Consider the following 18,310-nt stretch of genomic DNA (forward strand, 5'->3'; position numbering starts at 1 on the left):
ATTTTCTCACCATCACAGATGACTTAAGCAGATATGGGTATATCTACTTAATGAAACACAAGTCTGAAACGTTTGAAAAGTTCAAAGAATTTCAGAGTGAAGTTGAAAATCATCGTAACAAGAAAATAAAATTCCTACGATCTGATCGTGGAGGAGAATATTTGAGTTACGAGTTTGGTGTACATTTGAAACAATGTGGAATAGTTTCGCAACTCACGCCACCTGGAACACCATAGCGTAATGGTGTGTCCCAACGTTGTAATCGTACTTTACTAGATATGGTGCGATCTATGATGTCTCTTACTGATTTACCGCTATCATTTTGGGGATGCGCTCTAGAGACGGCCGCATTCACGTTAAATAGGGCACCATCAAAATCCGTTGAGACGACGCCTTATGAACTGTGGTTTGGCAAGAAACCAAAGTTGTCGTTTCTGAAAGTTTGGGGCTGCGATGCTTATGTGAAAAAGCTTCAACCTGATAAGCTCGAACCCAAATCGGAGAAATGTGTCTTCATAGGATATCCAAAGGAAACTATTGGATACACCTTCTATCACAGATCCGAAGGCAAGACTTTTGTTGCTAAATTCAGAAATTTTCTGGAGGAGTTTCTCTCGAAAGAAGTGAGTGGGAGGAAAGTAGAACTTGATGAGGTAACTGTACCTACTCCCTTATTGGAAAGTAGTACATCATAGAAACCTGTTTCTGTGACACCTACACCAATTAGTGAGGAAGCTAATGATAATGATCATGAAACTTCAGAACAAGATACTACTGAACCTCGTAGATCAACCAAAGTAAGATCCGCGCCAGAGTGGTACGGTAATCCTGTTCTGGAAGTCATGCTACTAGATCATGATGAACCTACGAACTATGAAGAAGCGATGGTGAGCCCAGATTCCGCAAAATGGCTTGAAGCCATGAAATCCGAGATGGGATCCATGTATGAGAACAAAGTATGGACTTTGGTTGACTTGCCCGATGATCGGCAAGCAATTGAGAATAAATGGATCTTCAAGAAGAAGACTTACGCTGACGGTAATACTACTGTCTACAAAGCTCGACATGTCGCAAAAGGTTTTCGGCAAGTTCAAGGGATTGACTACGATGAGACCTTCTCATCCGTAGTGATGCTTAAGTCTGTCCGAATCATGTTAGCAATTGCCGCATTTTATGATTATGAAATTTGGCAGATGGAGGTCAAAACTGCATTCCTGAATGGATTTCTGGAAGAAGAGTTGTATATGATGCAACCAGAAGGTTTTGTCGATCCAAAGGGAGCTAACAAAGTGTGCAAGCTCCAGCGATCCATTTATGGACTGGTGCAAGCCTCTCGGAGTTGGAATAAACGCTTTGATAGTGTGATCAAAGCATTTGATTTTATACAGACTTTTGGAGAAGCCTGTATTTACAAGAAAGTGAGTGGGAGCTCTGTAGCATTTCTGATATTATATGTGGATGACATATTACTAATTGGAAATAATATAGAATTTCTGGATAGCATAAAGGGATACTTGAATAAGAGTTTTTCAATGAAAGACCTCGGTGAAGCTACTTACATATTAGGCATTAAGATCTATAGAGATAGATCAAGACGCTTAATTGGACTTTCACAAAGCACATACCTTGACAAAGTTTTGAAGAAGTTCAAAATGGATCAAGCAAAGAAAGGGTTCTTGCCTGTGCTACAAGGTGTGAAGTTGAGTCAGACTCAATGCCCGACCACTACAGAAGATAGAGAGAAAATGAAAGATGTTTCCTATGCTTCAGCCATAGGCTCTATCATGTAAGCAATGTTGTGTACCAGACCTGCTGTGTGCCTTGCTATAAGTCTAGCAGGGAGGTACCAAAGTAATCCAGGAGTGGATCACTGGACAGAGGTCAAGAACATCCTGAAATACCTGAAAAGGACTAAGGATATGTTTCTCATTTATGGAGGTGACAAAGAGCTAATCGTAAATGGTTACGTTGATGCAAGCTTTGACACTGATCCGGACGATTCTAAATCGCAAACCTGATACGTGTTTACATTAAACGGTGGAGCTGTCAGTTGGTGCAGTTCTAAACAAAGCGTCGTGGCGGGATCTACATGTGAAGCGGAATACATAGCTGCTTCGGAAGCAGCAAATGAAGGAGTCTGGATGAAGGAGTTCATATCCGATCTAGGTGTCATACCTAGTGCATCGGGTCCAATGAAAATCTTTTGTGACAATACTGGTGCAATTGCCTTGGCAAAGGAATCCAGATTTCACAAGAGAACCAAGCACATCAAGAGACGCTTCAATTCCATCCGGGATCTAGTCCAAGTGGGAGACATAGAGATTTGCAAGATACATACGGATCTGAACGTAGCAGACCCGTTGACTAAGCCTCTTCCACGATCAAAACATGATCAGCACCAAGGCTCCATGGGTGTTAGAATCATTACTGTGTAATCTAGATTATTGACTCTAGTGCAAGTGGGAGACTGAAGCAAATATGCCCTAGAGGCAATAATAAAGTTATTATTTATTTCCTTATATCATGATAAATGTTTATTATTCATGCTAGAATTGTATTAACCGGAAACATAATACATGTGTGAATACATAGACAAATAGAGTGTCACTAGTATGCCTCTACTTGACTAGCTCGTTAATCAAAGATGGTTATGTTTCCTAACCATGGACAAAGAGTTGTTATTTGATTAACGGGATCACATCATTAGATGAATGATCTGATTGACATGACCCATTCCATTAGCTTAGCACCTGATCGTTTAGTATGTTGCTATTGCTTTCTTCATGACTTATACATGTTACTATGACAATGAGATTATGCAACTCCCGTTTGCCGGAGGAACACTTTGTGTGCTACCAAACGTCACAACGTAACTGGGTGATTATAAAGGTGCTCTACAGGTGTCTCCAAAGGTACATGTTGGGTTGGCGTATTTCGAGATTAGGATTTGTCACTCCGATTGTCGGAGAGGTATCTCTGGGCCCTCTCGGTAATGCACATCACATAAGCCTTGCAAGCATTGCAACTAATGAGTTAGTTGTGAGATGATGTATTACAGAACGAGTAAAGAGACTTGCCGGTAACGAGATTGAACTAGGTATTGAGATACCGACGATCGAATCTCGGGCAAGTAACATACCGATGACAAAGGGAACAACGTATGTTGTTATGCGGTCTGACCGATAAAAGATCTTCGTAGAATATGTAGGAGCCAATATGAGCATCCAGGTTCTGCTATTGGTTATTGACCGGAGACGTGTCTCGGTCATGTCTACATTGTTCTCGAACCCGTAGGGTCCGCACGCTTAAGGTTTCGATGACAGTTATATTATGAGTTTATGCATTTTGATGTACCGAAGTTTGTTCGGAGTCCCGGATGTGATCACGGACATGACGAGGAGTCTCGAAATGGTCGAGACATAAAGATTGATATATTGGAAGCCTATATTTGGATATCGGAAGTGTTCCGGGTGAAATCGGGATTTTACCGGAGTACCGGGAGGTTACCGGAACCCCCCGGGAGGTAAATGGGCCTTAATGGGATTTAGTGGAAGATAGGAGAGGTGACCAGGGCTGGGCCGCGCGCCCCTCCCCCCTAGTCCGAATAGGACAAGGAGAGGGGGCGGCGCCCCCCCTTCCTTCTCTCTCTCCTCTTTCCCCCTTCCCGAATCCTATTCCAACTAGGAAAGGGGGGGAATCCTACTCCCGGTGGGAGTAGGACTCCTCCTGGCGCCCTCCTCCTGGCCGGCCACACCCCCCCTTTGGTCCTTTATATACGGGGGCAGGGGGCACCCCTAGACACACAAGTTGATCCACGTGATCATATTCTTAGCCGTGTGTGGTGCCCCCTTCCACCATAGTCCTCGATAATATTGTAGCGGTGCTTAGGCGAAGCCCTGCGACGGTAGTACATCAAGATCGTCACCACGCCGTCGTGCTGACGGAACTCTTCCCCGACACTTTGCTGGATCGGAGTCCGGGGATCGTCATCGAGCTGAACGTGTGCTAGAACTCAGAGGTGCCGTAGTTTCGGTGCTTGATCGGTCGGGCCGTGAAGACGTATGACTACATCAACCACGTTGTGCTAATGCTTCCGTTGTCGGTCTACAAGGGTACATAGATCACACTCTCCCCTCTCGTAGCTATGCATCACCATGATCTTGCGTGTGAATAGGAATTTTTTTGAAATTACTACGTTCCCCAACATCTAACACCCATGGAGCCTTGGTGCTGATCATGTTTTGCTCGTGGAAGAGGCTTAGTCAACGGGTCTGCAACATTCAAATCCGTATGTATCTTGCAAATTTCTATGTCTCCCACCTAGACTAGATCCCGGATGGAATTGAAGCGTCTCTTGATGTGCTTGGTTCTCTTGTGAAATCTGGATTCCTTCGCCAAGGCAATTGCACCAGTATTGTCACAAAAGATTTTCATTGGACCCGATGCACTAAGTATGAAACCTAGATCGGATATGAACTCCTTCATCGAGACTCCTTCATTTGCTGCTTCTGAAGCAGCTATGTACTCCGCTTCACACGTAGATCCCGCCACGACGCTTTGTTTAGAACTGCACCAATTGTTACGTTTTTGTTCTAGTGCTTTATTTATTGCAATTTTTTGCTACTGTGGTGACCTTGTTCTTGAGCTTGCATGTCAAATTTATATGGTCCAAAGTAGTTTTGATGCATGATATAGCCTCTAGGCACTTGCAGGAGTGGTTGCTATAAATCTTATTGAGTTTGGTTCACTTTTATTTTGAGTCACTAAAAATTTCAGAAATTTTTAGAGGAAGAAAATGATGAGGAGATTGTTGAGAGGCTCCTCGAGTCGGGGTTCAAAGGAAAAAGAAAATGATGAGAAGGAAAAGCCCAAGTATAATCTTCCTCGAGCCGCGGAGATTTGGCCGTGTGAATGGCCATGTGATGCATTCTTACAAGCAGCCAAAATTTAAGATGATTTATATTATTTGGCTGGGAACGCAGGCATCACCGACTTCCTCCTCGACCAGTGTGATCAGTATCTCCTACTCACTAATACTTTCATGCAAATTTTTCATTTTCATGCTAGGAGATCACCACCCATGGTAGATTTTCACTTATATGATGGGTACAAAGAAATGACGCTTTATGACTTTTGTGAGGTTTGAAAATTACCTTATGAAGGTAGCGTCGAGGAACCACGTCCTAGTGATGTGGAAAGTTTTATTCATGAAGTTACCGTAGGGGAAAACAGAGGAGTGTCGGGAGCAAGAGTGGCTAGTATACATTTCCCTGTTTTGCGCTATTACTCATTATTCGCTGGGAGATGTTTAATTGGTTGTGGAGAGAGTGGAGGCCTTAGTGCCCCTGACCTCGCCATTTTGCGCCACACTTTACATAGAGATAGAACTTACAGTTTGGGCGCTATGGTCGCTAAACGGTTGAGTTTAAACCATACAAAGGGTCCTGTTTTCGGAGGCATCTTTGCCTCCCGCCTTGCTAAACACTTTCAGATACCCATTAGGCACTATGAAAAAGAGGAGAAATTGCTACCCACTATACATTTAGATTATGACAGCATGGTAGCACATAAGTTTATTGGCCATGATGAGGAAAAGAGACTTATTTATAACATGGTATTTAGCGAGGTCACCTTTCAGATTATTACCTTGCCTGCACCTATTTTGTTTGATATTCATTCAGGCAGGTACTTCATTTTTCCCGCGGACATTCATGCATACTGGGAGGGGACACAATTCCCACCTCCTGAGCCAGAGCCATTGCCTGATCCCTATCAGGAGTCTATTTATTAGTGGGATCCACAGGAGCTCGCTAACCAGTGGAACCCCCAGGATCCTCCTCAGTACACTGGAGAGGGCTACTTTGATCCATGGGCGTAGACCAACTTAGGCCAAAAGTCTAAGCTTGGGGGAGTACGTATTTCTCACTGACATTATATTCATGTTCACACTCTCATTTTAGTTGTCGGTGCTCATACTTTTTCATTGTATTATCCATGTTATTTTATTTCTTTTTCTCTCTTTCTTCTTGTGTGTTTGAAAAACCTTAAGAAAAACCAAAAAAATTAGTTGTAGTTAGTTTACTTTCTATGCATGCTTAGTAGTAGTATTAATAGAAAACCCAAAAAGATTTCTCGTTCTTCTTTTGTTTGTTGGGAGTTTTCCCATGTAAATAGTTTTTCTCGTTCTTGTTTCTCTTTCTTCAGAAAAACAAAAACTCCAAAAATATTTCAGTGTGTTTCTTTGAAATTATTTTCTTTTCTTTGGGGGTCGAGAGGAGAAAACCACGATGAAAATGTTGAGTGGCTCTCATATGCATTATTGTTGATCTAACAAAGAGCCCATATTACCTTGTCTTTTCCTTTGAATAAATGATTGCAGATTCCAGCTTAATCCAATGCACGTGCACTATTATTATTATCCACGCCGTTCGGTCATGCAAGTGAAAGGAAATAATGACGATATATGATGAAACGATTAAGATGAGGAAAAGCTGGTATGAACTCGACCTATCTTGTTTTTGTAAATATGATTAGTTCATTATTCCTGATTCAACTTATTATGAATGAAACATGTTTGCAATGACAATTGGAGATTATAGTTATTCATGCCATGCTTAATTAGCTAGGAGTTTATAATGGTTTATCTTGCGTGCCGACATGGAAAATTAAAATGGTTGTGATGTAGTATGATAGGATGGTATCCTCCTTTGAATGATTCAAGTGGCTTGACTTGGCACATGTTCACACATGTAGTTGAAACAAAATCAACATAGCCTCTACGATATTTATGTTCATGGTGATTTATATCCTACTCATGCTTGCACTCAATGTTGGTTAATCTCAATGCATGTTTATGACTGTTGTCGCTCTCTAGTTGGTCGCTTCCTAGTCTCTTTCTAGTCTTCACTTGTACTAAGCGGGAATACTGCTTGTGCATCCACTTCCATAAACTCCAAAGTTGTTCCATATGAGTCCACCATACCTACTTATATGCGGTATTTACCTGCCGTTCCAAGTAAATTTCCAAGTGCCAAACTGTAAACCTTCAAATGATAATCTGTTTTGTATGCTCGAATCGCTCATGTACCAACTTGGGTTGTCAATATCTTCCATGCTAGGTGAGTTATTCTCATGATGAGTGGACTCCGCTCATCATTCACGAGAAAATGGCTGGTAATAGGGATGCTCGGTCCCATGCTCAAATCAAATCAAAATAATTGCAAACAAAACTCCCCTAGGACTGTTGTTAGTTGGATGGTACCCGTTGTTCCAGACCAGCCGTGGAGTGTGCTTGTTGGTGGTGGGGGAGTATAAACTTTACCATTCTGTTTGGGAACCACCTATAATGTATGTAGCATGGAAGATATCAAGATCTCTTAGTTGTTATGTTGACACTGAAAGCATGCCGCTCAAAATATTATTTATCTCTATTTCAAAACTCGAGCTCTAGCACCTCTGCAAATCTCTGCTTCCCTCTACGAAGGGCCTATCTATTTACTTTTATTGCTAAGTCATCATCCTCTTACAAAAAGCACCAGTTAGAGAGCACCACTGTCATTTGTATGCATTGTTATTAATTTATATTGAGTATGACTGTGACTGGATCTATTTTACCATGAATTACAATGTCTAGTCAGTCCTTGATCTTCAGGGGTGCTCTGCATTTATGTTTTGCGGTCTTAGAAAGGGCTAGCGAGATACCATCTTGTTATATCATATCATGATTGTTTTGAGAAAGTGTTGTCATCCGAGATTTATTATTATTGCTCGCTAGTTGATTATGACATTGATATGAGTAAATGTGAGACCTAAAAGTTATTATGAATATGGCTAGTTCATGATCTTTGTTGAAAACTTAAATGATGGCTTTACATATTTGCGACAACCCCATTGATATGAGTAAATGTGAGACCTAAAAGTGATGGATTGGATGAGATTTACCATGTAATCAAGTTAGTTTTGTTAGGGTTTGATCCCTAGTATCCACTATGTTCTAAGATTGATGTTGCTATGACTTTGCTATGCTTAATGCTTGTCAGTAGGGCCTGAGTGCCATGATTTCAGATCTGAACGTATTATGTTTTCATGAATATATTTCTGTTCTTGATCCTATCTTGCAAGTTATAGTCACCTACTACGTGCTATGATCCGGCACCCCCAGAGTGACAATAGTCGAGACCACTCCCGGTGATGATCGTAGTTTGAGGGGTTCATGTATTCACTAAGTGCTAATGCTTTGGTCCGGTACTCTGTTAAAAGGAGGCATTGATATCCCTTAGTTTCCAATAGGACCCCACTGCCACGGGAGGGTAGGACAAAAGATGTCATGCACGTTCTTTTCCATAAGCGCGTATGACTATATTCAGAATACATGCCTACATTATATTGATGAACTGGAGCTAGTTCTGTGTCACCCTATGTTATAACCGTTGCATGATGAATGCCATCCGACATAATTATCCATCATTGATCCATTGCCTACGAGCTTTCACATATTGATCTTTGCTTAGTTACTTTTCCGTTGCCACTCTTAGGATTGCTAAAATACTGCTACTGTTACTTTTGCCACCGTTACCGCTACTTCCATACTACTTTGCTACTAAATACTTTGTTGCAGATATTAAGTCTTTCAGGTGTGGTTGAATTGACAACTCAGCTGCTAATACTTGAGAATATTCTTTGGCTCCCCTTGTGTCGAATCAATAAATTTGGGTTGAATACACTACCCTCGAAAACTGTTGCGATTCCCAATACTTGTGGGTTATCAGTAGACGTGGCAAACACGTACTCGTCGAAGGTGTAGCGCGTGCTAGGATGAAATGTCCCAGTCCAAGCCCGAGTGACGACACCAGTGACGGGTGCAACCACCGCCGGCGGAGCCGAGGGGGAGACCGACGAGGAGGAGGTCGACCCGGTCTCCGATGACTCCGAGGGGTCCGTGACGAGAACACACGAGGGGGCACCCGAGGGGGCGTCGGAGGCCGCGGCGAAGGGAGCACTCTCGGGGGTACCCGAGGGGGCGCCCAAGGCCGAGTCGGTGGGGGCACCCGATGGGGCGGCCTCACCCGAATGGGCGCCGGAGGCCGCGGCGGTGGTGGCACCTGACGGGGCAGCCACACCCGAAGCACCACGGGTGGGGGCAGCCGGCACACGGTGGGAGGGGCGGCCGATGCGGGGAGCGCGGGCAGGGCCAGGCGCAGGGCTCGGCTCAGCGAAGGGTGCGGCTCGCCGTAGGTGGTGGCAGGGGCGAGCCGCGCCGTAGGAAGCGCCGAGGGGGATGGTACCGACTGAAACGGGAACACCAACTCATCAAAGTACACGTGTCGCGGTGTATAAACACGGTGGGACACTGGATCATAGCACCGGTAACCTTTGGTGTTGGGAGGGTAACCAAGAAAGGTGCAAGGAACCGACCGGGGGGCGAGAGTTTGTGAGGAGTGGTGGACGCGGTGCTAGGATAACAGAGACACCCAAAAATGCGACGACCATCATAAGATGGAGCCGCACCAAAGAGGAATTGGTGAGGAGCATAGTTCCAGCGAGGACGACACGACCGGATGTTAACGAGGAGACTGGTCGTGGCAAGAGCATCCGGCCAGAACCGAGGAGGCACGTTGGAGTGGAAGAGCAACGTGCGGACTCAGTCGTTAAGAGTGCGAATGACGCGCTCGGCGCGACCATTTTGATGGGACGTGTAAGGACAAGTGAGGCAAAAAATGGTGCCAGGAGAAGCGAGAAGGTTACGGACAACAACGTTGTCAAACTCTTTTCCGTTGTCAGTTTGTAGGGCAAGGATGGGACGACCAAACTATGTGGTGACCTAGGAGTAAAAAGCGATGAGTGTGGCAAGAGCGTCAGACTTGCGATGGAGAGGAAATGTCCACACATAATGGGAAATATCATCCAATATCACCAAATAGTATAGATAACCCGTGTTGCTTGCAACCGGGGACATCCAAACATCACTATGCAATAACTGAAACAGAAAAGTGGAAACGTGTGTAGACTCGCTAAAGGGAAGACGAATGTGCTTGCCGAGACGGCAGGCCTCAGAACTGTGGTTGTCAACCTTATTACATGAGAATGAAAAACTCTGAAGAATTTGACGCAAAACTGCGGAGTTGAGGTGACCGAGCCGGGCGTGCGAAAGGTCGACGCTAGCGGCAACGGCGGGTAGACGGGTGGCGGTGGCGGCGGAAGGATGCACCGGGTAGAGCTTGTCGTGGCTATCACATCGGTGGAGTACCATCCGTGTACGGGCATCCTTCAAAGAAAAGCCAACATCGTCAAATTCAATAGAAATAGGATTCTCACGAGCAAGGCGACGGACAGAAACAAGGTTGGTGACTAAGTCAGGAGAGACGAGAACATTCGACATGTTAATAGGAGTAGAGGTGGAAGGAAACGACATATGACTGACATGTGTAATGGGTAAAGAGGAACTGTTACCAACGGTGATGCGAGTGGGAGTATGAACGAGAGTGGAAGACATGAGGTTACCGGGATGAGCTGTCATGTGAGCAGTGGCGCCCGAGTCCATGTACCAGTCACCGCCGCCACCATAGTTGCTAGGTGACGGAGCCGAGTGCAGGGCGGCGAGCAGGGCAGGATCCTACGACGGCGGCACCTGGTGCGGGTAGAACCCACCATAAGGAGGCGCGAGGGCGGGGCCATAGCCGCCCGTGGCCGGCGATGCAGGGAGGGCCGGGTAGCGGGCGGCGCCGGGCGTGGCGAGGTACGCTTGATGGCTCGCCGGACGGGGCCCAAGGATGCCCGGGGCGGGAGGCCGAGGAACCGGCATCGAGTATGCGTGAACGACACCCGTCCACGGGTTGGTACTGTAGGTCCACGGTGGGGTGTCCTGCTGCTGACGAGGGGCCTCCTCGTTTGCCTACTGCTGCTGCTTGCGCCCACCCCCGCGCGCCGCCACCCTGCAGCTGCTGCTGGGGGTAGCGGGAGGGGCGAGGGGCACGGACGGGAGGGGAAGAACCTCGTGGGCGCGGGGCGGCTGCTGCTGCCGGGACGCAGACGGGGTGGTTGGCGGCGGTGCGCCACGAGAGGTGCCGGCGGCGAGGGCGTGGTGCTGCACACGCTTCTTCACCCCTTTCATCCGGCGCTCCTCCAACTGCAAGTACGCCACGAACTTGGAAAAGGAGGGCTCCGACATCAAGGTGAGGTTGGAGGCGGCGTTGCCGAAGTCCTCGTTGAGGCCGGCGGTGAGTGCTGAGGAGGAGGTCGTCATCAAACTTGGCGCCAATGTCATGGAGTTCATCCGCCAATGTCTTCAGGCGGCGACAGTAGTCATCGATGGACTGTTCATCCTGATGACAGTCAAAAAATTCCTGCTGCAGAAAAACGCAGCGCTGAAGCTTGTTGTCGGTGAAGAGGCCGTTGAGCTTGACCCACACAGCGCGGGCGTCATCACCATCGCTCACGACCGTGTGAAACAGGTCCTTGGAGATGGTGGTGAAGAACCATCGAATGAGCGTAGCGTCAATCGCGGTCCACTCGGAGTCACCCACCATGGCGTGAGAATCGACGGTGCCGTCAACATGATCCATGAGATTGTTCTCGTGGAAGAGGAGCGAAAATACGTCTTCCACACTAAGTACGTGGAGTCGATGGCATCGAGGACGACGGGGACGTGTTTGTGGATGTTGATGTCGCGGATGCCAGCGGGGTCCGGCCCGGCGAAGGGGTTGGAGTAGGTGGAGGCGTTGGAGGACATGGCGACAACGCGGTGATGAGGAGGAGTGGCGACGGCTAGGGTTGGAGAGGGATGGCGCGGCGCGGCGACTGTGAGAGGGGCGGCGCGGCGGCGGGGAGGGGGGCAGCGGCGCGGGGAGGGGATAGCGGCGGTGGCAACAGATGGCGGCGGCGGTTAGGGTAGGCGGAAGTGATTAGGAGAGAATCGTGAGGGTATATGATACCATGTAGAAGGGATTGTGTGCATCGATATTCTCATTGATCGTGCACTAGCCACATATATAGATGCAAGAGGTGTGACCGGTGTCTTATCTCCCAAGATACATATAAATATAAAGGAAGAGACACTACAGGTGTGGCATACAAAATCCGGACCTACATACGTATACACACGTTCAACAGGAAACGCACACAAAAAACGAGACTAACCCGGACTAGACTAGCCTGTTGTCATTTTTTCTATTTTAATAAAAGAAGAAAACTCCATGAGCACCAAGCGTCTGAGTCAAGACTCAAACCCTGGTGGGCTAGCTGCAAACTACCGCGCCTTGCCAACCAAGCTACGCTCTATTCTCACGGAAAGCACACAAAATAACCCAGAAAAGATAAGAGGATTATACACAAGAAAGGAGAACCGGAGTGGTGGGCGAGGGCAGAGGGAGAGTGATGGGAGGTGAGACGAAAAAAGCCGAATAAAAATAAATCAGACGAAATTAAACCGTGAAGGGAAGCTACGTAATGAGACATTACCAGCAGAGATAAACGGTCCATGACCACCCGGCGATCCACGTCGAGAGGCAAATTCAATTCAGAATCTGCCAACAACTCAACACAACAGGCGCCGCTCTCATCAATCAATCAACCCCGTTCGTCGTCTTACCACCGTTTCCTTCCACAATCTGATCGGTGGTCCACAGCCGATCAGCGATCCCGATGACTCATCGCGCATCGGCATCTCCGTCCCCGCTGGCCGCAGCTGCCATAATTTCAAAAGTGCGCGCCTAGCTGGCGGCGCCGTGGCACGGCTCCAACGGCTATGCCGCCGACCGTTCACGGTCTCACGCTCCAGGGCCCCACACCCGCGCTCCCCCGCGGACGCGGTGATCCGGTGGCGACCCCCTACAAGTACACCCGCTCCGTGGCCTGGTTGAAAGCCACGTCACCCCCTCCGCCCCCAAATTCCACGGGCTCGCGCTCCAATCATTGCGACGCGCGCCGCTCCGCTCCCCTCCCCGCGACTCCGACCCAGATTGGCCGCTCCTCCCCCTCCTCCTCCGGTAAGCGGCGGCCCGCCGATCCCTCCCCCGATTCGTCTCTCGCTGCGGTTTGAGCCGATCTGTTCCGGGCCGTTTCGTGGCTCTCGCGTGCGTTGCCTGCTCGTGATCTGCTGGTTCAGTTCGATCCGCGGTAGGGTTGGCGGATGTCGGGGTCGATTTTTGGGGGGCTTGGAGTCTGGGCGAGTGGTGATTTTGGATTGTCTCGGCGGATTGTGCAGAGAAAGCAGGCGGGTGGCGGGGTTTTGCCCGTTCTGTCAAGCGAGGCGACGAGTGGTTCGAGATCTCTAGTGGGGAGTTCGCGGTATTGTTCTCGATTGGTATTCGTGTGTGCAAATAGACGCGTACTTTTGTAGAACCACATGGTAGGGGGCGGCGATCTGTAAGAAGTCGAGCTACTTGGTATGGCACGGGTTTCTTGGGGAGAGAGCTTGAGTCTGGACAGACTTGCTTTGTGGTTCATGCGAGTCTGATATGTTAGTTGCAGCCTGCAGAAACAATGCTCACAAACCGAGAGGCCGGGGGAATTGATGGTTTTAGTGGGGAGTTCTGCTTCTGATCTTTAGATGTCCATGGAAAGAAGAACCGGGTTAACGAAAGTGCAAGCAACTTAACTCTGGGTGCAAGTAGTCTTCACCTGCAAGCATAGTACCTTGTGCTTAGTTCAATCGAAACGCCACACAGTCAGCTGCACTGATTACCTACCAGTTTTATGATTTAATCGCTTCCTAAACAATGCAAAGATGGCTAATATGATCTGTGCACTCTTGCCATTATGCTTGTTACTGCATTGGAGCCTGAAGCTAATTGCTATGTTGGTTCCCCTTTCCTCAATCACTGATCGTGATGGCGGCGTAAAGTTTGAGAAATAACCCTAGGGTTTGGGTCCTATGTATGTGGGATTAGACAGCTAAACTGCCAATGGCATGAATTAGACAGCTAAACTGCTAATGGCATGATGTGCATCACCAGTCAGGCACTATTTAGTTAGGAAGTCATTTAAATCAAAGAAGGCACATGTGAATGTGATGCTATGATCAATATCTAGCCATTCGTGCATACAATCCAAGTCCTACAGAATTATTTTGGCAGTGCAATTTGTTCTTTAGATTGTCGTCAAGCCGCAACAGTAGATACTTGATTTTCAAAGGTCATCTGGAGAAAAAAACTGTATCTAAATAAGTGAAAACAGAATGTTTTATTAAGATAGAAACATGTGTGGTTAAAAACAATGCTCTTTTAGGAATGGATATTACAGTATGGATGCTTAAATCAAACTAGCCATGTTTTGTGGAAAGTGGAAAACAACGTCTGTGTGGTCAAACCCAATACTTGTAGGTTGAAAATATTAACTTTGCTAGTCACCACATGTAACAAAAGTAACAGACAACAGGCAAACATACAAAGAGAGCTATTGAAAATTTTCTCCCAAAAATCTTAGAAGAAAAATACCCCTCTCGTTTGAATGTAGATTCCACCCACTCGTACCTTTCAGCCTTTCGGCATTTATTTGTATGCCTTAGAATTTGAGAAATGTTTGCAGAAGCCATGTGTGAAATTAAGCATAATAATTGTTGCTCATAATATCTTCCATATGAAATTTGAAAATTGTAAGTATAGTCTCTTGGGCTTCAGACATATTATAAAGTAACTCATTCTAATACGCTTGCTTTTGATCTCTTGGCATCGTTTGCCAACCATGACACTAACTGCTGTTTCCTGTAGGCTGCATCTGTTATCAGAAATTTATCACTATTGTGGAAGAACATCTGCTCACTAAAGTTGCTTGCGAAGCCAGAACAAAGCTATTTGCCATCTTGCTTCCATGGTGATTATTACAGTTCATTTTTCATGGCAAATGTTTTGATGTTCATGACAACATTCTGCTCACATGATTTTAATGTGGAATGTTCATGTTTATGAAGGCAACCAACGAAAACCTCCCACCAAATGTCATCAGGCAATTGGCTAAAGAATTGAAGAATCTTGACCAGTCACCTCCAGAAGGGATTAGAGTGATTGTGAATGACGATGACTTCACAAGTATTTGTGCAGATATAGATGGCCCTGGTAATGTTACAATTAATAGGTTTTGATGGCTTATAAACACTAAAATGGCTTATAAACACTAAAAAAATCAAGATGTTTCCCTCTTTTGTTATAATTTTTCCATGTGTTTTTCATATGCTGCTAGTGTTCATAACTGAATACTGAAAAATTTGTTCATTTTGTAAAGAATTATGTCATAATCTGAATTTGTAATTTTTTTACTTCTTCATTATACTGTTTAATGGAAAATGGATATTGGAGATGATGCAGGCGGGACTCCGTATGAGAATGGGGTTTTCCGGATGAAGCTAGTCTTGTCCCGTGACTTCCCTCAATCCCCACCGAAAGGTCTGGCTATCTTTTGCGCACCATTTATTTTTTCTGCTCAAGTGCTCATGAAATGAAAGCCTGAGAAGATGCATCAACTTGATTATTTCTTGGTAAATATTTAACTTGTCCTTCACTTTTTAGGATTTTTTGTGACCAAAATATTCCATCCAAACATATCAAGCAGTGGTGAGATCTGCGTTAACACGTTGAAAAAGGATTGGAATCCTACTCATGGATTAAGGCATGTTCTACTGGTAAGTACATACTACAACAATGTTTGGCCCTAGTTTTGCTAGGGGTAATACATACATCAACTGTAATTATCGATTAATAACTGTCGGTTTCTTTTTAACATTCTAAAAGGTGGTGAGATGCCTACTGATTGAACCATTCCCAGAATCTGCGCTCAATGAGCAGGCTGGAAAGATGTTACTTGAGAACTATGCAGACTATGCTCGGCATGCAAGGTTACCTTTTGACTTTTTATCGAGCATCAGTGTATCACTTTGTCAATATAGACTAGGGACACCTAGCAGACATCTCTATCTGCCTTCACTTTATATGGGGGGTCCCTTTTTGAGTTTTTCTTTCTGCTTGGTCAAAATTTAGAGTATTGTGCCTGTCTAGGTGACTATGGATGTGATGTTTTTTCTTCTTATGCCATTGCTATAGCTTTTTAAAAATCAGAACACTTATTAACTGTCTACACTGCACTATATGCAGGTTATACACCAGCATTCATGCCCTCAAACCTAAGACTAAGCCCAAGAGTGGCACTATCTCCGAGTCGACTTCTGTAAACGTGGATCAGTCAAGCACAACAAATCTATGCGAAATTGCACCATCGGCTCCCATGGCTTTATGTGCTACTGCTGCTACCAAAGTGCCAGGCTCAAACTCGCTGGATCAGAATGCTCCCGCTGAGCCCACTGTTGGACCATCTACGGCATTGCCCAAGAAGGAAGGACCTGTTGCTACAAAAGGCCCAGCTGATAAGAAGAAGATGGACGCCAGGAAGAAGAGCTTGAAGAGATTATAAGCAAAATGTTGGGGAATCGGAGGTGCCAGATGTAGCACAGATGAATGAATATTGGGCTCCAGGTGACATGAGAGGCAGGTGCCAGATGTAGCAGACGAGTGAATATTGGGCTACAGGTGACATGAGAGGCATCGGGTAAACTGTTTTGTCACCTGCAGAAATTATGTCGAAAGAATGTGAATTGTATATCTTTGCATCAACACTTGTGTAATGACAATTCTCCCAAAGAAGGCTTGCCTTCTCTATTCAATTAATTCATTCTCTTGAGAAAACTTCTACTTGTTTTTACTGTATTTGAGCTCATTTGCAACTTTTTTTTTGAGGGAATCCTTTGCAACTAACTATCAGATGATAATCTATATTGACAGATGAGAAGTTCTTTTTTGGGGGCAAGTTTACGGATGAGAAGTTGATGCCGTATTGTGTTTCTGGGAGAACAGAGCGGCGTTTCTCCACCCGAGATCCTTTGCTCCCTGTGTATGAACAATGAATCCGAAACAAATGGTAAAAAATAAAAATAAAGTCTGAATTTGTTTTACACTAAAAATATGATGATAATTTCTAGGAGCTTGTAAATTTTTGTGCCGAGATGACTTCGGGGGAGCTCTGATTTTGCTTTTCAGCGACTTCTCGGCATGATTTTTTGCAAACTACAGAAAATTTCATCATCTTTAGTGTAAAAAAGCCATTGAATTTACTGTTCATCTGGGAGCAGATGAGCTCGAGATCAGCTCCTGGATCCTTCTTAGGGCTTCCTGACTCATCATTGAACTACTGGACAAAGCATGGTAGGGTCAAATGTCCATCTGATGGAATCTGTCAGGGAAGTTTTTTGTTGAATTTTTGGCCCACTTGTGCTCGTCAGTTCTTCAGGATAATAATATGACCTCATCAGATAACCATCATCAGCCGGCATATTTCTGCATTGCTCTTGTCTAGACTCTAGACTGCATCATAGCAAAGATATTCAGGTCCCGCCTGGGTACTGTGGCTGCTACACTGCTCAAATTGAAAACTCAAAGCTGTCTCTTTTTAATAGTGTGGCACTGTAGTTCGCTTCGTGCATCGAAGAATTTCACCTTATTTTTGTGTTTTTTTTCAAAAGGTCCTTGGTGGTGTCAAAGTTTTCTCCTCCTGCATCCACCGGCGACACACTATGAGTTCAATGCCGTCTTCGGGCTTCTGCCTCGACGGAGCAATCTTTTTTAAATCTATAAAACACCAACGGCCACGATATGTGAAGCAAATTGTGGCTCTGGAAAAGAATGATAACTTCTCATCTGGCCAATGATTTCATATAATCTTTACTACTAGAGGCTCCTTTTAATAGTGTGGCACTGTAGTTCGCTTCGTGCATCGAAGAATTTCACCTTATTTTTGTGTTTTTATTCAAAAGGTCCTTGGTCGTGTCAAAGTTTTCTCCTCCTGCATCCACCGGCGACACACTATGAGTTCAATGCCGTCTTCGGGCTTCTGCCTCGACGGAGCAATCTTTTTTAAATCTATAAAACGCCAACAGCCACGATATGTGAAGCAAATTGTGGCTCTGGAAAAGAACGATAACTTCTCATCTGGCCAATGATTTCATATAATCTTTACTACTAGAGGCTCCTCTTTGGGCGGAAAAGAATTCTATGAGACCAGGTCTCACGCGAGACCCATCCTGATGAATGACACGTGACATTTACAAATCACAAAGCATCCCCCACCCCCCACTTAAAATCGGGGAGGGGGGGAGGAGATTAGATGCTTTGTGATTTGTGAATGCCACGTGTCATCCATCAGGATGGGTCTCACCTGCTAACCGCGAGACCTGGTCTCATATAATTTTTTTCCTCTTCGGGCTGGTATAACATCTCGAGCTAGTAAATCTCATAAAAAAAACAATTCATTTCCCCAAAAAATCGCCTTT

At 45.6% G+C, this 18,310-nt stretch overlaps 1 protein-coding gene across 2 annotated transcripts; it reads left to right on the top strand.

The window, feature by feature from the left end:
* The first annotated feature begins 12,842 nt into the window (after window positions 1-12,842).
* Window positions 12,843-16,673, top strand: LOC119316325 (ubiquitin-conjugating enzyme E2 22-like). 2 transcript variants are annotated; one of them, XM_037590635.1, is made up of 7 exons: window positions 12,843-12,983; window positions 14,706-14,808; window positions 14,906-15,050; window positions 15,291-15,377; window positions 15,501-15,613; window positions 15,723-15,826; window positions 16,083-16,673. In XM_037590635.1, the coding sequence occupies exons 2-7, from the start codon at window positions 14,806-14,808 to the stop codon at window positions 16,396-16,398; spliced, it is 768 nt and encodes a 255-aa protein (XP_037446532.1). In that variant the 5' UTR covers window positions 12,843-12,983; window positions 14,706-14,805; the 3' UTR covers window positions 16,399-16,673. The 2 variants fall into 2 exon arrangements, with proteins under 2 accessions (XP_037446532.1, XP_037446533.1); XM_037590636.1 differs by lacking the exons at window positions 12,843-12,983; window positions 14,706-14,808 and having other exon boundaries at window positions 14,894-15,050; window positions 15,300-15,377.
* The last annotated feature ends 1,637 nt before the right edge of the window (window positions 16,674-18,310 follow it).

Source organism: Triticum dicoccoides, chromosome 6A, assembly GCF_002162155.2.
Source record: "Triticum dicoccoides isolate Atlit2015 ecotype Zavitan chromosome 6A, WEW_v2.0, whole genome shotgun sequence".
Classification (NCBI taxonomy): Eukaryota; Viridiplantae; Streptophyta; class Magnoliopsida; order Poales; family Poaceae; genus Triticum; species Triticum dicoccoides.